The sequence below is a fragment of the Nerophis ophidion genome, linkage group LG06 (genome assembly GCF_033978795.1).
Source record: "Nerophis ophidion isolate RoL-2023_Sa linkage group LG06, RoL_Noph_v1.0, whole genome shotgun sequence".
Lineage (NCBI taxonomy): Eukaryota > Metazoa > Chordata > Actinopteri > Syngnathiformes > Syngnathidae > Nerophis > Nerophis ophidion.
This window is the reverse complement of record NC_084616.1, coordinates 56,395,595-56,418,692: the sequence shown is the minus strand read 5'-3', so window position 1 is coordinate 56,418,692 and position 23,098 is coordinate 56,395,595. Positions and strand designations below refer to the sequence as shown.

Sequence of the window (23,098 nt, the reverse complement as noted above, 5' to 3'; positions counted from 1 at the left end):
AGATAGACAAAATTCCGAAAAAAAAGTGCAGTTCACCTTTAGGAGGGGCCATCATTTTAGATAATTGAATGAAACAACAGGAAAAATCGTTTTTTACACAACGTATTGTAAAATGACATTATATTGCAGAAATAGGGAGAGATGAAGAGAAGGACAGATAGGTGAGGAGGTTTTAGTAAAATGAGTAAAAGGTAGGTGGAGTTGGCATGTATACATGGATGTGTTCTGTTAAAGCTATGGTTTAGGTCATTCAAGGTCTGATTTCATGCTTTATAAGATATACTTTTTTGATGAGCAAGCCTTTTAATCTCAAATGCATCATGTAATTGTCTATGTTTTGATTGTTTCTCGTCAGTGACATGTCAGGATGCTAAATGCATGCTTGTAGACCCCTTTTCCAATTCTCTACTAATGACCTTCTACTGTAGGCTGTCACATTAACTTACTCTGAATTTTGGGTCCCCCATGACTAATTGTGTTTGTCATTGTTTGGGGCGTCCAAAAATTGACTTCATTCTGTGGAGTTTGTACTTTAGTGGAGACAGTGGTAATTTTTAGGGCTGGGCTCTGTATTTGTAGTCCGAATGATGGTATACGGTATATACCGGTATCTTAAAAAATGTGCAGTGCTTAAGAGTACTCAGATCATTAAAGTCACTACAAGGTTATCAAGCAAATTGGTGTATGTTTAAATAAAGGTGTAGTCACTTACCAATAGCCAAATGCAGTCGCTGACCAAAGCATTGTATTACTCCATATTTTTTTAAAGTTTGATGAGCAGCGCATCATGCACTGTGTCATAGTGCATCAGAGAAGCCTCCGTAAAAACGCAAGGGGTGGGAATTAGCCATAAAGGCTGTCCTGTGCTTCTCCCGTCAGGCGGAGAGAAGAGCAAACAGCAGTAACAAAGGCACATCAAACGAAGAAAGAAGGTTGTAACGGTATTGTCTCAAATATTTACCTCTTTCTAAAATGTACTGGTATTACGTTGTACCGTCCAGCCCTCGTCACAGTCATGGTTTGGTTTCAGACAAGCTTAATCACTTACCTTTCTTAAGCCATGGGCCGTGTCTCTCGAAAAAATCACATCCAAAACAATGTTTCTCCTTTTTTAATAGATCTGCGTGGGTGATCTTGATGGGTTTAACAATTAGTTTGTACGATGATTGGATTCAAATCATAATTTGAGGTTGCTAATTCGATTCGGGGACCGTATTTGTTTATTTAAAACCATAAGATCCGAAACGATTCAGTAAGTTGACTTCGATTAAATAACTTTTTACCCAAAGAATTTTCCCTAGGCTGGTTAAAAAATAGATACTGGATACTGGAAAAGGTGAAGTTTCCTATATTTCTGTAATTTATTGTAAGTGAATTACATTTAAATAGATTTTTTTTTTTACAAACAAGCAAGTAACCCACAATTATTGGGTTAACACTTTAGGTTTAATTAACAAGAGGAAACCTTTTCTGCTTTCATTTTTAAAATCCAATAAATGTTCAATAAAAGTACAGTAACCGACATTTTTTACAGTATATTTACCTGATGTTGTTTTCCAACATAGAAATAATACAATAATGTCAGAAATAAAATGCAACCAACATCTTTTACGATTGAATTAACAGTAGTAAAAAATGGTTGTTTTTTTAAATAGAAATAATGCAAATACAAAATAAACGTATCGAAAAAAATCAAATAGAAACCAAATCTTTTCAGGTTAGATAAAACACGAACCCCACAAAATAACAACATGAAGCCAAATTGCCATTTAGGCCAAAGGGGAACATAAAGACAGAGACAGGAAGTAACAGCTGACTAAGTTTCACTGATGGAACCAGTGCCTGAGGCAGAAAGTGGAAAACAGTGTAATGAACTAAGTTGGAAAGTAAGTGTAGTGTGACCACTTTCAGTCAATTATAACTTTTTTTTACTTTTTCAGTATTACTAATATACTATGTTCATCACATCGTATTCAACATTTCGCCTCAGCCACTTGGTCGGTTGGCAATACTTGGTCCTCTGCCACTTCCGTTTTGTCCATCACTTCCTTTGTGGTTTAAAATTGTGTTGTGGCTTTATGATATTGTTTTATAGCTTTTGCAATCGTGCTGTAGCTGAAAGTTGTTGTGTTGTGGCGTTATGTTATTGTCTTGTGGAATTTGTTGTGACCTCTCTCGGCCACCATAGGTATCTTCCATTCAATGTTTTGATGGCTGATGGCTGAGGGCACCTGGTGGTGCCGCCACTGACGGGCATATGCCGTTTTTAAATCCAATGATTTCTTTTTTCTACTATCAATAAAATCAATTGGATTAATATATACTGTGTCTTCTGCAAATCAAAAACATGCCTGCTAGTTGCCTACTAGTTGAATCTTAGGAATATGAATCGATAGACTGGTGTATTGGATGAATTGTTACACCTCCAATGATTTTGGTATCAAAATAAAGGATGTAGGTCTGGCTCTTACTATGATTAAATATTCAATAATCAATTAAAATTTTATCATAAATGCCTCAAAGAGCTGCACAAACCACAACAACATCCCACATCAGGGCACAAACAAACTCAACCCAATGGACATAATGAGAAACCTTGGAAGGGACCGCAGATGGGGGGACCACCCCCCCACACTCCCAAGTGACCGGTGCAATGGATGTCGAGTGGATACGGTTACTAATGTGAGAGTTCAGTCGTTATTGAGGCCAGCAGGGGATCCTCTTGTCTGTAGACAAATCAACAGCGCAGAGACGTCACCATTTGATGCACAGAGGAGTGGTCCATCCCGGATCCTGACCTGGAGCAGCGCGCGCAATATCAGATTATGAATTGATTAGGAATGCATTTTTACGATTGTGTGGTATTCCTCGTTGATTAACTGAGACTTAAATCCTCCTTGCATTTTCTACCGCTTTTCCCTCAATTGAGGTTAAATAGAGTGCACTATTTGTGCCACAGAGTAACTGTCTATTCAGTCTATTTGGCACATGTTACCAACAATTAAAGATCTTGCAACCATTACACATCTGATGTAAAATTATTGTGACTTTACCCCAGCTGGCATACTGCTTCTCAAGAACCTTTATTGGGTTTTCCATGGCATGTTTATAATGGGTTGAGTCAGGTTTCAAGCACGACCGACTTTCTGTCTGCTGTTTTTTCTTACAAAGCATTTACAGGTTGCACACTAGTGCAGGCAACTAGTGTTCAATCCAGTTCATCCCTTGTATACACATGTACTTTCAAAAATATGTACGGTACTTTGAAAGATACAAGGATCCCCCTATATTTTGGAGGCATGAGAAGGACTCTTTGGTTGACTGGGTCAAATTCAAATAATCTCTCAGCAATTTTCCATCATACGGCGCCACAGAGGGGCCTCACCTGGAGTGAGTGAGAGTGTCCTATACAGTAGTTTTCAAATTGTTTGATTCCCTATTAAAATTGCTAGTTTCTGCAGAGATCCTGTAACCACACAATACTATTTGCAAGTTAAAAGAGGTAAAATTAGATATATGTTGCAATAACTTTATATAGCCACAAGTGTCTAGTTCTGCAAGCTAGGCACTTTGTGTTGAACAAAATGAATGTGATGGAAACTGTAATACAATTACCGATGACAAATCACATCCCGTGGATTTCTAGCTCAGCGGTATTACTTACAGGCCTATGCACAAACTCACATGGACGTGCATTTATTGAGGGGTGTGCATCATGTTGGGATTGCTTTGTTTGGATTCGTGTCCAAGGGATTGTGTAGAGATTCAAATTTACAATGGAAGCAATTCAACTGAGTTTAGCAGCATGCTAACATGTTTCACATTGAAAGAACAAAAATACAGCACTAGTTGTGTTTTTCAAAGAGTTGTGGCAAAAAAGCCAAAATAACTTTTGTCAATCACCTTTACAGTGAAGTCCTATGTACTTACTGTCATAAAACAGGAACACTTTCATGTTCTTTCAAAATCCAATAATTGACTGAATGAGTTTCATATTACCAATTTGAAACACTTGGATGTGTGTTGGACAACATAGATTCATTTAACTGAACCCTTCATGTGACAAAACTTTGTTGATTTGATCTCGCTATGGCCATCTTAATGGTGTTTTTTATAAGGCTGTTTTTGTCTGTGTTGGCCCGGCGAGGAGGTGCGGAATTGTCCAGGGTTTACCCCGCCTTCCGCCCGAATGCAGCTGAGATTGGCTCCAGCACCCCCCGTGACTACGTACGGGACGAGCGGTAGAAATAGATGGATGGATGGGCTAAGCCAACTTTCCTGTCTTTGCAGCCACTTGTATCACTTGTATTGAAGTACTACAAATCATAACCTGGCATGATGCAGGATTTAAAGGGTAGATAAGTAATTATTTCACACCATCTCTGGGTGCAGTGGGAAAAAACATAAAACTTGATCTAGTGATTAATACTGATTAAGCCTGTTGATGTGTTACTGTAAATCTAATACTCATACTCTCAATTTGAGTGATGTCATCGACAAATGCACTGAAACAGTTATTATTGCACAACTCCTGCATCATCTGTTTCTGCTTTTATTCTATTAGTGTCTGTTTTCCCATAACAAAGTATCATCAGTGACTCACAGTGCAATACTGTAGAAACAAAAGAACACATTGCAGTTACCATGCATAGACGGAAGGAGCCATTCAATCAACTCGAGTTTATCATCTTCTAGTTAACTAAGATTGGGTATTCCCCTGCTTTGTTCCCCCATAATCCCAGATTAAGACTCCAGTTGTTTTCTTCTTTGAAATGAAAGACTAGTTATGTTTTTGGGAAATTCCCTTCAGTGAGTCCACTAAGGCAGAACATATGACAAGCATTTTTTGATCAGCTGTTGACCATGTTGGAACTTTTTTAGTGTTAAACACAGAGGAGGAATGTAAAAAATGGCATTTTATCACAAATTGAAGCAACACCGAGGTAAAATAATTTGATGGCGCTCTGGACAATAAGATCAATACAATATAACGAATGCTACCTCCACTAAAAAGTGTCCTGGATATTTCAGGCATACTCCCAATGTTAGGCGTTTTACTGTTTTTGAGAAATTGAGGTTACTGTATGTGTACTCTGCCTTCTGCAAGAGTGCAGCTGGGATGGGATCCAGCTCCCCACGAGCCTGAGAAGGACAAGCGGTAAAAAATGGATTGATTGGTGTTCAGTGGTCTGACTTAATCTTCTCACTATGTGTTTGTCATCTACAGGTATTTCAGTTTGAAGTAACTAACTTACTTCATGGGACATTCAAAAGTTGTTCTCTGCTCGGCGAATTGATGTTAAATAAGCCATAATATGAAATACACACATAATTGTGGGCAGTTTATGCAAATGCTAAAGAAAGATGTAATACAACAAGGCATAAGTTACCTGAAACTCATTCATTGCTACCACCTATCTTATTCTGCACTTTGTTTCGCCTGTCAGCGAAATGAGTAGTGCGGATGTTTTATATTCTTGACCTAAACACCAAATCAGACTCCACAGTTTTAAGTGGAAGTTAATAAGCAAAACAGCAATTGTTGTCTTACTGTAGCTTTAAAGCAAAGGAAAAGCAAGTCTGAGACATTAGCATTCATGGACAGTCGTAGGCTGTTACACCTACATCAGCCTAATATCTTCTTTAAATATGCTAGAAATAAACACTTGAACTGAGAGCACAGGAATAAAGTCCTTCTCTGTCTCTTTCCACAGTGAATGAGTATGTGTTCATGGTCCAAGCCAGAGGGATCCAGATCAGAGAAAATGTGAAAAACATTGGAGCTCAGGTCCTGGAGCAGGTGGTGCGAGGTGCCTACAACATCAATGGCACAGGTAAAATAATATCTATTGTACCCTTGAGGACCATCAGTACACACCTTATTCAGAAATAGAGACTGATATTAGTGTGTTTACAGATTACTCCTATGACTTCAACATGAGCGAAAGTGATGCTCCTCCCACTGCATACCTTCCTGAGGACTTCACATATCTCCCCTCACAAGTTTGCCCTGAGAGGCTGCCCTCTATGAGTAAGTTGATGTCTTGTTCTTTCTTTCGGCATATGTTGTACAGGTGAGAGCCAAGTATAGAGTATAGGCAACTCTGTTTCAAACGATCTCCTAAATGATTGGGGACCAACTTTGGCTTGCCACAGCTAGAGCTGTATGTACACTGCACATCCTCTTTCGAGATCTCATGTAATTGAATAATTTTTTAGACTTGTAAACATACCTTGTTGCGTAGCATTGGGCAAAGCTGTGCAAAAAGTGCACAAAGCATTTGCATCACTTTCCCCGCAATAATCCATAAAGCCATGAAGTATGGGAAGTGAAGTTAAAGTTAAAGTACCAATGATTGTCACACACACACACTAGGTGTGGTGAAATGTGTCCACTGCATTTGACCCATCCCCTTGATAACCCCCTGGGAAGGGAGGGGAGCAGTGGGCAGCAGCGGTGCCGCGCCCGGGAATCATTTATGGTGATTTAACCCCCAATTCCAACCCTTGATGCTGAGTGCCTAGCAGGGAGGCAATGGGTCCCATTTTTTTGTAGTCTTTGGTATGACTCGGCCGGGGTTTGAACTCACAACCTACCAATCTCAGGGCGGACACTCTAGTAGGTCCACCGGGCCACTGAGTAGGTTCGCCGTAAAGGCTGGAGAGCCAATGACAACACTAACTTGTGCGAGGTTAGATAACATAAATTGTCTATAAGTTATGGTCAAGAAGGTCAGAAATCTACAATGTACGACCATTGACTCTGGACATGATTGACCTATGATCTATGCAGAACGTATTTTTATCAAATATTTTCATACCAAGGATCCTCAGAATCAGAAATACTTGATTAATCTCCGTAAAGGCTGGAGAGCCAATGACAACAGTAACTTGTGCGAGGTTAGTTAACATAAATTGTCTGTAAGTTATGGTCAAGAAGTTCAGAAATAGACAAGGTACTACTATTGACTCTGGACATGATTGACCTATGATCTATGCAGAACGTATTTTTATCATATATTTTCATACCAAGGATCCTCAGAATCCGAAATACTTTATTAATCCCCGAGGGCAAATTAAGAATTTCAGCACAGTCCCATTTAACTTTGAGCTCCTCCCGGATGACAGATCTTATCACCCTATCTCTAAGGGAGAGCCCCGCAACTCGACGGCGGAAGCTCATTTCGGCCGCTCGTACCCGTGATCTTGTCCTTTCGGTCATAACCCAAAGCTCATGACCATAGGTGAGGATGGGAACGTAGATTGCCCGGTAAATTGAGATCTTTGCCTTCCGGCTCAGCTCCTTCTTCACCACAACAGATCGATACAGCGTTCGTATTACTGAAGACGCCCCGCCAATCCGCCTGTCGATCTCATGATCCACTCTTCTATCACTCGTGAACAAGACTCCAAGGTACTTTAACTCCTCCACTTGGGGCAAGATCTCCTCCCCAACCTGGAGATGGAACTCCACACTTTTCCGGGCGAGAACCATGGACTCGGACTTAGAAGTGCTGATTCCCATCCCACTCGCTTTATACTCTGCTGTGAACCGATCCGGTGAAAGCTGAAGAACTTTGCCAGATGAAGCCATCAGGACCACACCATCTGCAAAAAGCAGACCTAATCCTGCAGCCACCAAACCAGATACCCTCAACGCCCTGACTGCGCCTAGAAATTTTGTCCACAAAAGTTATGAACAGAATCAGTGACAAACGGCAGCCTTGGCGAAGTCCAACACTCACTGTAAACGGGTCCGACTTACTGCCGGCAATGTGGACCAAGCTCTGACACTGATCATACAGGAACCGGACCGCCACAATCAGACAGTCCAATACTCCATACTCTCTGCGCACTCCCCACAAGACTTCTCGGGATACACGGTGGAATGCCTTCTCCAAGTCCACAAAGCACATGTAAACTGGTTGGCAAACTCCCATGCACCTGAAAGGACACTGCCGAGAGTATAGAGCTGGTCCACAGTTCCATGACCAGGACGAAAACCACACTGTTCCTCCTGAATCCGAGGTTTGACTATCGTAGCGTCCTCTCCAGTACACCTGAATAGACCTTACCAGTAAAGCTGATGAGTGTGATCTCACGATAGTTGGAACATACCCTCCGGTTCTCCATCTTAAAGAGAGGAACCACCACCCCGTTCTGCCAATCCAGAAGTACCGCCCACCAAGTCTACGCGATGTTGCAGAGTCTTGTCAACCAAGACAGCCCCACAGCATCCAGAGCCTTAAGGAAGTTAGGGCGGATCTCATCCAACCCCGGGGCCTTGCCATCAAGGAGTTTTTTAACTACCTCGGCAACCTCAACCCCAGAAATAGGACAGCTCATCACAGATTCCCCAGGCACTGCTTCCTCAAAGGAAGACGTGTCGGTAGGATTGAGGAGAGGTTCGAAGTATCCCCTCCACCGGTGCACAACATTCGCAGTCGAGGTCAGCAGAACACCATTCCCACCATACACGGTGTTGACATGCCATTGCTTTCCCTTCCTGAGGCGGTGGATGGTGGTCAACAATTGGCTTCCCCGAACTCCTCCCATGTCCAAGTTTTTGCCTCCACGACCACTGAAGCCGCGCACCGCTTGACCTGTCGGTACCTGTCTGCTACCTCCGGCGTCCTACGAGCCAAACGAACCCGATAGGACTCTTTCTTCAGCTTGATGGCATCCCTCACAGCGGGTTTTAGAATTACCCCCACGACAGGCACCAACCACCTTGCGGCCACAGCTCCAATTGGCCACCTCGACAATAGAGGTACGGAACATCGTACGGGACAATGTCTAGCGCCTCCCTCGTGACATGTTCAAAGTTCTTCCGAAGACGGGAATTGAAACTCTCTCTGACAGGAGACTCTGCTATGCGTTCCCAGCAGACCCTCGCAATGCGTTTGGGCCTGCCAGGCCTGTCCGGCATCCTCCCCCACCATCGCAGACAATTCACCAGCAGGTAGTGAGTCGATCATGGAGCTGCGGCCTGGGGTGTCCTGGTGCTAAGTGCACATATGGACACCCTTATGTTTGAACATGGTGTTTGATATGGACAATATGTGACAAACACAAAAGTCCAATAACAAAACACCACTCGGGTTCAGATCCGGACGGCCATTTTTCCCAATCACGCCTCTCCAGGTTTCACAATCGTTGCCAACATAAGCGTTGAAGTCCCCCCGTAGAACGAGGGAATCACCCGGGGGCGCACTCTCCAATACTCCCTCGAGTGAATCCTAAAAGGGTGGGTACTCTGAGCTGCCGTTTGGCGCGTAAGCACAAACAACAGTCAGGACCCGTCCCCCCACCCGAAGGCAGAGGGAAGCTACCCTCTCGTCCATTGGGTTGAACTCCAACGTGCAGGCTTTGAGCCAAGGGGCAACAAGAATTGCCACCCCAGCCCATCGCCTCTCACTGCTGGCAACGCCAGAGTGGAAGAGAGTCCAGTCCCTCTCGAGAGAACTGGTTCCTGAGCCCTTACCGTGCGTCGAAGTGAATCCGACTATATCTAGCCGGAACCTCTCCACCTCGCGCACTAGCTCAGGCTCCTTCCCCCCAGCGAGGTGACGTTCCATGTCCCCAGAGCTAGCTTATGTAGCTGAGGATCGGATCGCCAAGTGCCCTGCCTTCGACTGCCTCCCAGCTCACATTGCACCCGACCTCTATGGCCTCTGCTCTGGGCAGTGAGCCCATTGGAGGGGAGACCCACGTTGCCTCTTCGGGTTGTGCCCGGCCGGGCCCCATGGCGCTCGCCATCGTGCCCCACCTCTGGGCTGAAGTGCTCCTTATCGTGGTAGAGGAGTTTGCATGTACCAATGATCCTAGGAACTATGTTGTCCGAGGGCTTTATGACCCCTGGTAGGGTCTCCCAAGACAAACTGATTCTAGGTGAGGAATCAGACAAAGAGCAGCCTGAAGACCTCTATGAAAAATTCAAATGAAGGACCCAGATTTCCCTCGCCCGGACGCGGGTCACCGGGGGGCCCCTTCTGGAGTCAGTTCATTTGATAATCTATTGTTACACCCAAAATTTGATTTGGTTTACTCTTTTAATGTCTGTCTGTTTATATTGGTGTATAACTTTATCATCTATTGTTACCAAATTGCAATATTTTGTCTCTTTAATTTAATAATGTTTTCTATTATTATTTGTATTAGCTTCGGAACAAAACGCAGACGTTGTGTCATGTGTTTACCTTGCACAAGACACTGTAATCATTTGCAATACTTGTATTATTTCCCAGTTGTGGGGAAAGTGATGTAAAACCTTTAACAATTCTTGCGGGGGAAGCAGCCCCATTCTGCATAACAGGGCATTTTTGCACGTCGAAAATCTAACAAAGAAACGCTGTAAACACACAGCATCAGCTCAAAGTTAGGATCATTCATGGTGCCCTGTAGTCACGTGAGTGCCTTTTGACTAATCATCGAGGAGGTCATCTAAAATTGAGTTTGCCATATTCTCTCTATACAGAGCTCTTGTCCAGGTTATTTTTTTGTTGCCAACTGCAGGACAAGTATGATTGTATTAATAAAACACATAATGTAACAAACAAACAAATGTAATGTGATGGTACAGATCCACAGAGTAAAAGTTAGCATTGGTGGTTCCACAACATTGTACAGCTATTTTTTTATTGCTCTGTTCAAGCACAATTGAAAATGTATGGTAGTCATAAACGGTCAAAAAGTTAGCAGTTTGGCATGTATAGGGTTATATTTGTGTCTTAAATTTTAGGTCGCAAAGGCAGTTTTAAGACAGAAAAATATATTTTGCGCAAACAGACATATTTTTAAAATAAATTGAACTCAAATGAAAAATAATAATGTTTGAACGAATATAAATGTATTTTTTGCACAATATAAGTGTTTACATGTTTGCTATTATTCATATTAACACTGAAGGACCGGACAACGGCCTAGAAATAGTGGGCAGCCTAGGATGAAGTCGGCTCTCTTGGTTGCTTTGTTGGGTCTGTTTGTATCTGTCTGCAGCACTGCAGAGACCTGCAACGTGGTTTATATGTGTGTTGAAATTGTGTTTTTGTTGTTGTTTGTCTATGCATTGTGCAATCGTATGTGCGCAATATATATTATTTATTGTTAATTTTTTTGTGCAGGTGTTTTTTTTCCTTATTTTTGAGGACTTTTTGTAGCCACGCTCCCCACTCCCTTCCATGGGTTACTAAACCCCTCCACTTCATCCATTTAAGACGTGCTTGCACGTATAAGAACTTATTGGATTGGTTGGTTGTTTACAATGATGAGTCATGATTGGTTGAGATTAAGGCAAAACATTCGGGACAGGCCAATCAGAGGCAAGATAGGGCGGGTCATGGAACCAGGAAGGGAAATCCCAACAGACACCCCAAATGACAACGAGAGAGTCATAGAAGAGAAGGGGGAATATTCAAGCGAGCGATTCATATATTAAAAAAAATAGTGGAAGATGGCATAGGGATTTTCCTCTTTACATTTTTCTTCTGGCAATGTAGATGACGTCCAGGAAACTCACTGTGTCTACTTGGCCACATTTGGACAAAGATATGCGTCTGGATAAAACATTCATTTGAGGTTTTTACCTTGTAAGCCCAAATCAAAACTGTTCTCAAGTTGCCAAGCCAGGCATATTTCGCACGAGAAATGCTGCCAAAAATGTATGCCAAAGTGCTGAATATCACAGCCACACAAGTCAAGTCACCTACTTAGCGCTGACCAGAACCGTACATGTGTGACAGTCCATTACATCCTCGACTGGGAATTAAAAAGTGCCTGCCTGCAAATGTATTTTTTATCTGAGTTTGATATATTTTTTATTATTTGCACAGCCCTAATATTTATTTTACGTCGAAAAATATTTTTCTATTTTATTTATGTTACCTAATTCTGTGCTACTTAAACAGTTTATTTTTTGTGCTGTTAGTACCCATCTTTACTAACGGTGTTAATAAAAGTGCCACTGACTGTTTACAGTACAGTTGTCGTTCACTTCAATTTCAGTGAATCTTGCTCCAAAATAAATATTGTTATATGTATACTTTCACCGGAAAATAAATCGAGATATATATCAAATATCCAGTTTAAGTAAAAGTACATCGAGATGTACTTTTTTGTCCATATCGCCCAGCCCTAATGGGACTGTATTAAAAAAGAGGAACCAAGGTTAAGTTACTGAATTCTAAGAGATAGAATCATTTATTTTAGTTATTCTAAAATAATGACTTCTAAAGTGGTGGAGAGGTGGTGTCTTGTTTCAGGTGTGATTGATGATACTTACAAAGGTTTGTCGTTCCACAGAACCTAAATATGTCTAATTATGCTCCTGATCCCTCAACTGTTAGTGTTTTACTTGTGTTGCTCTTTTCCCTCCTACGTGCTCATTCACTCGTCACTTAGTTATCAATGCATATCTGTTTTGTTTTTTCCTTCCTCTTTTATTATAAAAAAATGTTTTTTTTTTAACCACAGAAGGTAGGTTGGAAGTGAATATGAGTGAAGTGTCGTTGGAGGATGTGGAGAGATCATTGATGGAGCAAGAGTCTACTATTGCCTCAGGAGGCTACTGGGAGCCCAAAGACTGTTTACCCCGTTGGAAGGTAATCGTGTCACTTCCTAGTAAGATTTACCAAAAAATATACTGTTAATTTACTCAGAAGTCATAACATAATAGTTAACAGCTTAAAAACTTGTGGAAAGGATGTTATTTTTCATTGAATCATGTGTGCATGGTGTGTTACACTCGTGGCTTCTTCTTTTACGTGGTCAAGCGTTTATTTGGATTTTCCCGGTAGTTGTTAAAAAAAATCCACATTCCTGTACAGGAAATAGCGTAATCCTGCCCATTTATTTATGAGCCACACTGCACAATCTTGTCAGACATCTGTCTGTCTCATGCATTAATCTGCCTTGTGTGTGCGCTCTGACTAAACAAATGATTTCTCTTACAGAACAATAATAGCACTCACAACTAACAATAGGCAGTCTATGCATTTGCTGTTATTCATGTGACTGTTTGCTTTTTATTCAACTCCAAAAGAAGCTTAAAATAGGATTTAAAACACATCCACTCATTGCATAAAATCAACAACACATCTTTCAGTCGACATCACATGCCCTCCTGCGTCCGCTGTGATTTATGATCAGACGTCAGTGCATTTCTGTGTTTTTATCACATGCCCATTGTCTCACATCTCTTCTATTTTGTGTGGCCTTAGGTGGCAATCTTAATCCCGTTCAGGAACCGACCCGAGCACTTGCCCATCCTCTTGAGACATCTGGTGCCAGTGCTACAGAAACAGAAGCTCCAGTTTGGCTTTTATGTTATTGAGCAGGTATGCGCCCCCATCCAGGTATTGGCAGGTTCACCTTTGTAACCACCCAACCCTTCCTGTTAATGATTCGTCTCTACCTCCTGTCCAGGCTGGCACGGAGCCATTTAACAGAGCAATGTTGTTCAACGTGGGCTACAAGGAGGCCATGAAGGACCTGAATTGGGACTGTCTTATATTCCATGACGTTGACCACCTCATGGAGAATGACAGAAACTACTATGGCTGCACGGACATGCCCAGACACTTTGCGGTCAAGCTTGACAAGTATTCCTACATGTGAGTCCTGATACAGTCTCCTATGGAGTATTGAGTAAGTAAGTGCCGTCCTTGATTGATATACTTTTAATATGTCAACATTTTCTCTATAAGGCTTCCGTATAATGAGTTCTTTGGCGGTGTCAGTGGCATGACGGTGGGACAGTTCAAAAAGATTAATGGATTTCCTAATGCATTCTGGGGCTGGGGAGGAGAAGACGATGACCTTTGGAGCAGGTAAGAGCACATAAATATACAGAGACTCTGTCCTATCATACTGTACTGCTGCAGCAGGTTGTCAATATGATATTAAGAATGTTCAAGAGCTGGATAAGCCAAATAGTCTGGGTATACTGTAGTATTTTTCAATTCCATTTACCTTACCACATAGCTTTGTAAGCGCATGTTAATACAAGTTTGAGGAAATACACACACACAGTGGCTCTTGCTTACCAATCTAATTGTGTATTGTAAACAGGGATGGGTACTGATTTTGGTACTTTTTTGGTAACAACCTGATGTCATTGGTACTGATTAACATAAAATCAAACGCGAGAATATATTGATACGTTTGTTGCACATGACGTCACGTTTAGTTGCACTCGTGGCACCAGTTTAAGCACTTGGCCGGGAAACTACTCTAACACTTAGAGCGGACCATTTGGACTGCTTCTCAAATATTTTCTTTTACACCCCCGCCTGAGGAAGAAGAAAATATTTTGCCCCCCCTTCCCACTCTCCACCGTGACTATAAATAGTATTATTTCTCTATAAAATTGTATGCTTCTGCATAATGTTGTAAGCGTATTAACATTGAAAGAAACAACACACCGGTCTTTCCTCGTCTCCCACCGTGGTAACAGGGAAGCAAAGCACTACATATGCTTCATCATATTCTGGTACAGCAAGAAAAGCATGTTCCCCGAGGTCACATTCGCCCCCTCTAGCATAGCACCGCTTCCCCCCACTATTTGAGAAGGACTGCTCTAGGAAATGTTACAATTTTCCATGCCTGCGAAGCAAGAAGAAGCGCTCCGAAGTAAAGTAAGGCTACACTTTTCAAAATCTGCGAACTTGATGTTTATCTACTTTGGATTGGATTTTCGATTAGCATCTGCAATTTTTGCAATTTTACATGGCGATTTCAACGCCTCCAAATATGGTGATCAAAACTACAACTAAAATACAAAAACTGGTGTGTACTAAGTACAATACTTGTAGTATAAACACGTTGTAGGGCTCAACAAAAGACAAGACTGACACATTTATCTTAATAGCAAAGACTGGCTATGGCAAAACATCGTAGCCTACACACTTCTGCCGTCTAACGTCTTGTAATTACATAAATTTTTATGCAAAATCAACTAGATGATACTTGCAGATGAGACTCAGAGCTGTAAGAACACAATGTATAACAATTTGAAAGCACATTTATAATTATCAACTCAGTGTTAAATGTTAAATCAAAAAGGGGTCTCACGATTAAACAATTGACATTTACAAACATTCGGGCACACAGAAAAGTATCAAAAATTAGTATTGTTGAGTACTGGTATCGATTCCCAGGTACCAGGAAAAGGCACCGTATTGATCTAAATGTGAAAGGTAACCATCCTTAATATTATGAAAATATCATGTTTGTAGATGAGCTAGTAGGCAATCTATGAACATACGCTAATTAGGGTCACCAATGCAACAGATTGTACTTCATGCATAAGTAAGCACAAAATCTGTTTGTAGGGTGCTGTATGCCAATTACACCGTAAGCAGACCACATGGAGAGCAGGGGCGCTACAAGTCCATTCAACACCACCATCGCGGAGAGGTCCAGTTCCTGGGAAGGTCGGTGCCATTGAATACAAACCTTCTTTGCACACAAACACACACACACACACACACGCACAATAATTGGAATGAAGCTTTGAGACATGTGAGCCAGTCACATGAAAAGCACCCGAGCAATGACTTTAAGAGAATTCTAACTTGTTTAAAGACTTTGCATGTGACATACAGCTCGAGGACCTCACTGGGAAATAATTGTTGCATTCCCAGCAATACCTTCTCAACAATAGCATAAACTGGTTAAAATCAATACTTTTGAAGTGGACCTACGACAATTTTCTTTTTTTCTGACTTATAAATATTGTTCAAATGTGGCAGTTTTGGGTGCCCTGCACATAGAGTTTTACAGTATGGTTACATTGTGATGTCACAGCGAGATGGATGTACTTTATTGGATATTCAGTTAAGCTATGGGGGCGGGGAGCTCTGTACGAGGCCAGCTGAGTTTGAGGAAACACAATAAAAGGTAGGCTAAAGTATTATTTTCATCTATTTGAGGCATGCGCATAACGCAGATGTACCACATGCAGTGACATAATTGCTGCTCAAAGCAACTTGTTTATGGTGCTCTGTATTGATCGGCCAGTGTCCAGCTGTGTACTTAATGTTGTGATCTGGTGAATATATATGTTTATACAGTTCATGTTTGACAATGTCTGGAAAGAAATCATAGTGAAGATAGTTCTCAAGATAAAGTACATATTTACCAGTGTAAATTTTAAGAAGATTAATTATACTTTTGAAAAGGTTAGGGCTTGGTTTCATTCGCAATTTGGGAACTTCTCCACAAACAAACATCTTGCAGACGGACTCAAAAAAATAGGTTGTGAAATCGAATAAGGAGCAAAATTTACACCAAAAATACAAAATCATCATTGATCCCCTTTAAAGTACAAACCCCGTTTCCATATGAGTTGGGAAATTGTGTTCGATGGAAATAAAAAAGGAATACAATGATTTGCAAATCCTTTTCAACCCATATTCAATTGCATGCACTACAAAGACAATATATTTGATGTTCAAACTCATAAACTTTATTTTTTTTTTGCATATGATAAATAACTTACAATTTCATGGCTGCAACACGTGCCAAAGTAGTTGGGAAAGGGCATGTTCACCACTGTGTTACATCACATTTTCTTTTAACAACACTCAGTAAACGTTTGGGAACTGAGGAAACTAATTGTTGAAGCTTTGAAACTGGAATTCTTTACCATTCTTGCTTGCTGTACGGCTTAAGTTGTTCAACAGTCTGGGGTCTTGTTGTCCTATTTTACCCTTCATAATGCGCCACACATTTTCGATGGGAGACATGTCTGGACTGCAGGCGGGCCAGAAAGTACCCACACTCTTTTACTATGAAGCCACACTGTTGTAACACGTGGCTTGGCATTGTTTTGCTGAAATAAACTGGGGCGTCCATGATAACGTTGCATGGATGACGCACTAATACACCCCCATACCCATACAGATTTTCCTCTTTGATCCGGAGGACACCACGTCCACAGTTTCCAAATATAATTTGAAATGTGGACTCGTCAGACCACAAAACACTTTTCCACTTTGCCTCTGTCCATCTTAGATCAGCTTGGGGCCAGCGAAGCCGGCGGCGTTCCTGGGTGTTGTTGATAAATGGCTTTCGCTTTGCATCGTAGAATTTTAACTTGCACTTACAAATGTAGCGACCAACTGTAGTTATTGACAGTGCTTTTATGAAGTGTTCCTGAGCTCATGTGGCGATATCCTTTACACACTGATGTCGGTTTTTGATGCAGTACCGCCTGAGGGATCAAAGGTCCGTAATATCATTGCTTACATGCAGTGATTTCTCCTGATTCTCTGAACCTTTTGAGGATTTTACGGAACGTAGATGGTAAAATCCCTAAATTCCTTCCAATAGCTCGTTGAGAAATGTTGTTCTAAAACTATTCAACAATTTGATTACAAATTGGTGACCCTCGCCCCATCCTTGTTTGTGAATTACTTAGCATTTCATGGAACCTGCTTTATACCCAATCATGGCACCCACCTGTTCCCAATTAGCCTGCACACCTGTGGGATGTTCCAAATAAGTGTTTGATGAGCATTCCTCCACTTAATTAGTATTTATTGCCACCTTTACCAACTTCTTTGTCAAGTGTTGCTGGTATCAAATTCTAAAGTAATGATTAATTGCAAAAAAATCAAATGTTTATCAGTTTTAATATCAAATTAGTTGTCTTTGTAGCATATTTAACTGAATATGGGTTGAAAATTATTTGCAAATAGTTGTATTCCATTTATATTTACTTCTAACACAATTTCCCAACTCATATGGAAACAGGGTTTGTATAAAGTGTAAAATAAAATCTGTTATAAAAATAAAAAAAATCTGTTTGATTGCTCTCACAGGTATAGTCTTCTCCGCCACTCAAAGGAGAGGCAAAGAGTGGATGGTCTGAACAACTTAAACTACTCCCCCCTGGTGTCCAGGAGACCTCTCTACACCAACATCACCGTCAGCTTGAGCAGAAACCTTGCACCTGTAGCCGACTACTGATGTAGACACAGCTGGACTGAGAACCACCTGGGAATCAAAAAGTTCTCTGGACGTCAGCCATATCTCACCAGTTGCGCACTGCTGAAACGCGTTTTATTTGATTCTTGCTGTATTTCTTTTGTGGGTATGCAAAAAAAAAAAAAAAAAAATTTACGAAGACTCAAAATGCTCCAAAAATGTGTTGGATAAAACATATAAGACGATAGGGTTAATGCTGCACTTGTTTGTGCCACAGTCCATCACTCCACTCATCTGGGCTTATCTTGTCTTCAACGTCCACATGCCTTTTTTCACCATTTTGGCCTTCAGCATCCATTGATTCACTAATTGATACGAAGATATCTCATCCCTGCGATATCATTTACATATGTTTCATAAAACAGGCCGTGAAACTCACTTGCCACTTATGTACGCACGCAGCAGTTCTGACTCGCGAGGTGATGATGATGCCGTGGTCTCTTATTTTTTATTTTTTGCTTTTGCACATCTTACACAAATGCAGTAGTCCGGTAAAAAAAGATTTTAAAAAATTGCATGTACCCACTCACATGCACACACACCTTTTACTGCGTGGAAGCTTGCAGCTGGTTCTGCAAAAGGTATGCCAAAATTTACAAGTGACGAGAACGAGAGAAAATTCTATGAAGATTGAGTGAGTGTTTTCAATCATCTATATATGAGATAGTTTATGCTAAATTTAGAATATATTAATATCTTGCTCATTTTTACAACTATATTTTACCCTGTGAACATACCATTCGAAGACTGTGATATTTGTGTTGTTGCTTTGGATGTACCTGGCTGCCAGCGAGTGACTGTGTGTGGGAGAGCATGGCTCCTCCTGATAGCAATAAGCTGTAATATCACACAGGTTCATTTAGACTGCCTCATGATACAGATGCAATAGCACAGGTGCTACAATATCCTTGCATTTGACAGAGCGGGAAAGACTGCATATGCATACGTTGCATTCCTGGCACCTTTTCCCTAAGTCAACATGCCACCCAGTAAAGAACAATGTCTTTTGGGAACCTGTCTGTAAGTGGGATGGTGAGAGCTGATGCAAATAGATAGTTGTTGTCATGTAATCAGAATCAGCGTGACGGGATTGACTTAAGACCTCATTTTGTTTGCGGCGTGTAATCACAGACCTGGGAATGAGAAATTGTTCTGTCACCTCCATTATCATACGTGTGAACCGGAGGTATCGGACTTGATTGCTGTCACTGTCCAGATGGTGTTTACAGAAGCTTTTGATTTGTTATTTGTTAGATTGCGTAATGTTAATGCCTCCGTTAGCCGGCCCGCCTGCACTATGTGGTTCTGTGATTACTGTATCTCTTAATGTATTGATGGCTGCCTTTATTATTATTTGTAAACTGAAACCTCTTCCGATTACTTACATTTTTACATACACGCATCTGATGGAGCTTTGCTTTTACCTCTCATTTGGGTCTTTGTTGTTTGTTGGTTGGCGTGCAGTCGGACATTGTGCACTGACACTGCCTGACACTCTCATGGTACAGTCGAATAATTGCCGTTTTTTTTTTTTTTTTCTTTTTTTTTATATCTGTGTGCTTTAAATGGACCATCCCACCCTGAACATGATGAGGAAAATCGAGAAAACAAATGTAGACATTCCCCAATGTCCTCATCACGCAAATATTCCATTTCACACAAATCGCCTTGTAAGCATTTCTTAAGATATATCTTGTGTGTGTGTGTGTGTGCGTGTGCGTGCACGTGAGTGTGCGGAGGGGTGTGGCGTGGATGAATTACTGTTGTGTTCCCACTGAGGCTGGACCTCTTTTATTTATTTGATCTTTTAAGAATTATTTTCAGTAATTGTTGCTGATTTTTGGTTTATTTTTTCAAATTGTTTGCAGTTTGTACGACAACATAGAAGTTGCGGTATGATGGGCTGTGTTAGATGCACTGAATCATGTAGTCACATGTAGTTATATAGAGGTTGTTTGGTTCCGATCTGTGTTCAAACCCGGCAACTGTTTCATTTCATGCAGATGGGATGTCTGATGAAATGGACTGGGACCAGTTTAGGATGGGTGTGCGTTAATCTGCACAGCAGACGCATCTGAGGACGCCATTTTGTGTGACAACCGCAGAAGGAGCAAGAGAGCGTAATAAATGTTGTCTGTCCACGTGTTTCATTGAGCTCCTCCTTTCAAACAAAGTGATAATCAATGGTGCTGACCTTTAGAGAGAGGGAGAGTCTCTTGTGCGCTTTCTGGAAACAATTTGAAGAACATGTGACCACAGTCATCCCTTCCAACTGGAACGCAAAAACACATTTTTGTTTTGGGCTTTAAAACCCATCACAAAGTCGGAGGTACATGCTCGACTATGATGTGTTTGATCTGTGCAATTGGAGACATAATACCACCTGCTAAACCATCAGTAGTCTTGGTTCTGGTGCAGTGTGGCAAAGCTGAAGCACGTTTTTACCTCTTAACCAAATGCTAAGGAGGTGCCCAATGATGCTCCGAGACATTTGCGACATTTACATAAAGCATCAACAGTTTTTTCATGCGTGTTTGAGTGAAATGGCTAAAAACCTCCAGAGGCGCAACCACACTCTAGATAAAGAAAAGTTTTTGGAGAGTTTTCGTTTTCTGCACTGATGATTTAATGGAGCCGAGTAGTGAGCAACTGAGCAGGTTCCTTTATTGATGTTCTTGTGATACACTGTATATGTTTTACTTTATCATTGCTTTAAATTAAAAGCTCAATAGACATATAGAAACAGTGGTTAAGGTAACGAGCGTCACATGAAGAGTTGACATTGAAGTGATATGATTGGTTGTTTTAAGTCACCAGTGAGCTTTGTCGATGAAGAACAAGCAGCCGCATATTCAACAAAATATTTTGTTCTGCCATGAAGACGAGAACTTTAAATCAGTCGCACTCTCATGCTATAATCTAAAACAGGAAATTGACTGTTTTTGGGTAAAATATATAAATATATATATACACACACACACACATGAATGTGTATGTATATATATATATACATGTAAATGCATATGTGTATGAATGTATATGTATATATAAGTATATATGTGTATATATGTGTACATATGTATATGTATTTATATGTAAATGTGTATATATGTATGTATGTATATTCATATATATGTGTGTATATATATATATATATACGTATATATGTGTGTATATATCTATACTGTATGTATATGTGTATATATATGTGTGTGTATGTGTATATGTATGTATTTATGTATGTCTATATGTGTGTATATTTATATATATATACACATATACACACACACATATATATATATACCGTGCTGCTCACAGTATCATAACCTCACCTGTTCTAATCCATTCAATGCCAGTTTGAATGAAGGAACCAATTCGTGGGTGTCTGACAAAACTGGCAGCCTTAAAAGCTTCTTAATTTATTGCAGTGGTTTTCACACAACTTTTTAATTTCTTTTTTTTTTTTTTTTTTTACAAGCGGTTATTTAAATTGAAATAAGTGCATATCAAGAAAAAAATCATTGTAAATATTGTCGTGTGTAGTGTTTTAGAAAATCTACAAGGTCTTGAATTTACTACAGATGGTAGCATAAAGAACAAGGATTTGGAGTGGGTTGGCTGGTACCAGGTGCCATTTAAGTGCTAAAGTGAAGCTTACACAGCGACATCAATGTTTTTACATCACTGCTTTACAGCACACCCTTGTTTCAAACACAAGAAATGGAATTATTCCCCCCAAAATTGGGATTCCTCTCACATTTGCTGCTGATTCTGCATGTAAGTGGCCTCCCTGCTCTTGAAATGCTGGAGTCGAAAACTTATAGACTTATCATGGCAGAGGTGGGCACCCGCCCTGATCAAGGCCGGTGTCCTCCTAAGTTGTGTTTTACAGTCGGAGTGTAGATGAGTGAGCTGCACTAAAAGGTAGCGGGGTGTTTGCCATTACCACCATGTGCTTTTAATGCGATGATAAATACTGGCACCTAAACTAACACAATCTGCTCCAAAGTCTACACTGATTTTCTTTTTGAGGAATTTGAACCAATGAAAAATTAGGAACAGACCACTAAATATGGAATATATTGTCCCGCATTGTATAGAGGGGCATGCTCTATGAATTGGTCACTAAAAAAAACACATGTCAAAACTTGATGTCAGCCTTACGTGGATCTGTTTGTGTATTGACATATTTCTCTTTTGATTATTGAAATTTGTATGATGGGGGTTTTCTTTTATACCATCATTGTTATTGTCAAAGTACACCAATAAAAAGAAACTTGTAAAGATGCAGCCTCTCTCTGTGTGTGTTTGGGTTGAGGTCCACACCAGCGCCGAGCGTTTCGGTGTGGTTTAGCGGCTCAATTTTTAATTATCTCAAATAATATTGTGGTTGCATTGCGCTGCAAATGGAAGCTTGCAGGCAGGAGAGTCGCAGAGGAGTTCAGGTCACAATGTAGACAAGAGCGAGGATGGGTCATCTTAACAGTTTGCCCGCTCTAAAAGAAACATCAATGTGAAATATGTATGAAAACTAAAAGCCTGTATAGCAGTTTTTTTTTTCAACTGAGGCCCGGGAATTACACCAGCTTATTCATGGCAAAGCCAGGAACAAAACAAAGATGTGTATCGGGGATGCCTTTGAAAGATGGAGACGCCAAACTTGCTTATTTCCTCCTTGATAGGTAAGTAAGGAATTTGACTTTTCTTATTACTTGTAATCAATGGAAATGGCTATTTGGAATGTAAACTATATTGTCCAATACAGTCTTTGATCTTGTCTAACAAAGCTAGTATGTTCATGCAACAAATGCTTAGGATTAAAGGACAATCACAATATCAGTCAATCAAAGTTGACTTATGTATATAGACCTAAATCACCAGTGTCTCACAAGCCAGTAAAAACTCAACCCAATGGGAAGACAATGAGAAACCGTGGGGGGACCGCAGATGTGAGGACCCCCTGACCCCCTGGGCGAACGGTCCAATAAACGTCGAGTAGATGTAGCATAATATTGTGAGAGTCTAGTCCATAGTGCAGGGGTAAGGAACCTATGGCTCTAGAGCCAGATGTGGCTCTTTTGATGACTGCATCTGGCTCTCAGATAAATCT

At 40.8% G+C, this 23,098-nt stretch overlaps 1 protein-coding gene across 3 annotated transcripts in view; it reads left to right on the top strand.

The window, feature by feature from the left end:
* Positions 1-22,274, top strand: part of b4galt5 (UDP-Gal:betaGlcNAc beta 1,4- galactosyltransferase, polypeptide 5) — a 95,722-nt gene extending 73,448 nt beyond the window's left edge. For all 3 annotated transcript variants that reach the window (XM_061904379.1, XM_061904380.1, XM_061904381.1), the window contains exons 2-9: positions 5,715-5,834; positions 5,918-6,031; positions 12,472-12,599; positions 13,218-13,334; positions 13,423-13,610; positions 13,704-13,826; positions 15,330-15,431; positions 17,823-22,274. In XM_061904379.1, coding sequence (XP_061760363.1) covers positions 5,715-5,834; positions 5,918-6,031; positions 12,472-12,599; positions 13,218-13,334; positions 13,423-13,610; positions 13,704-13,826; positions 15,330-15,431; positions 17,823-17,970 — 1,040 coding nt within the window. In that variant the 3' untranslated portion in view covers positions 17,971-22,274. The remainder of the gene's footprint in view (positions 1-5,714; positions 5,835-5,917; positions 6,032-12,471; positions 12,600-13,217; positions 13,335-13,422; positions 13,611-13,703; positions 13,827-15,329; positions 15,432-17,822) is intronic.
* Positions 22,275-23,098: the final 824 nt, after the last annotated feature.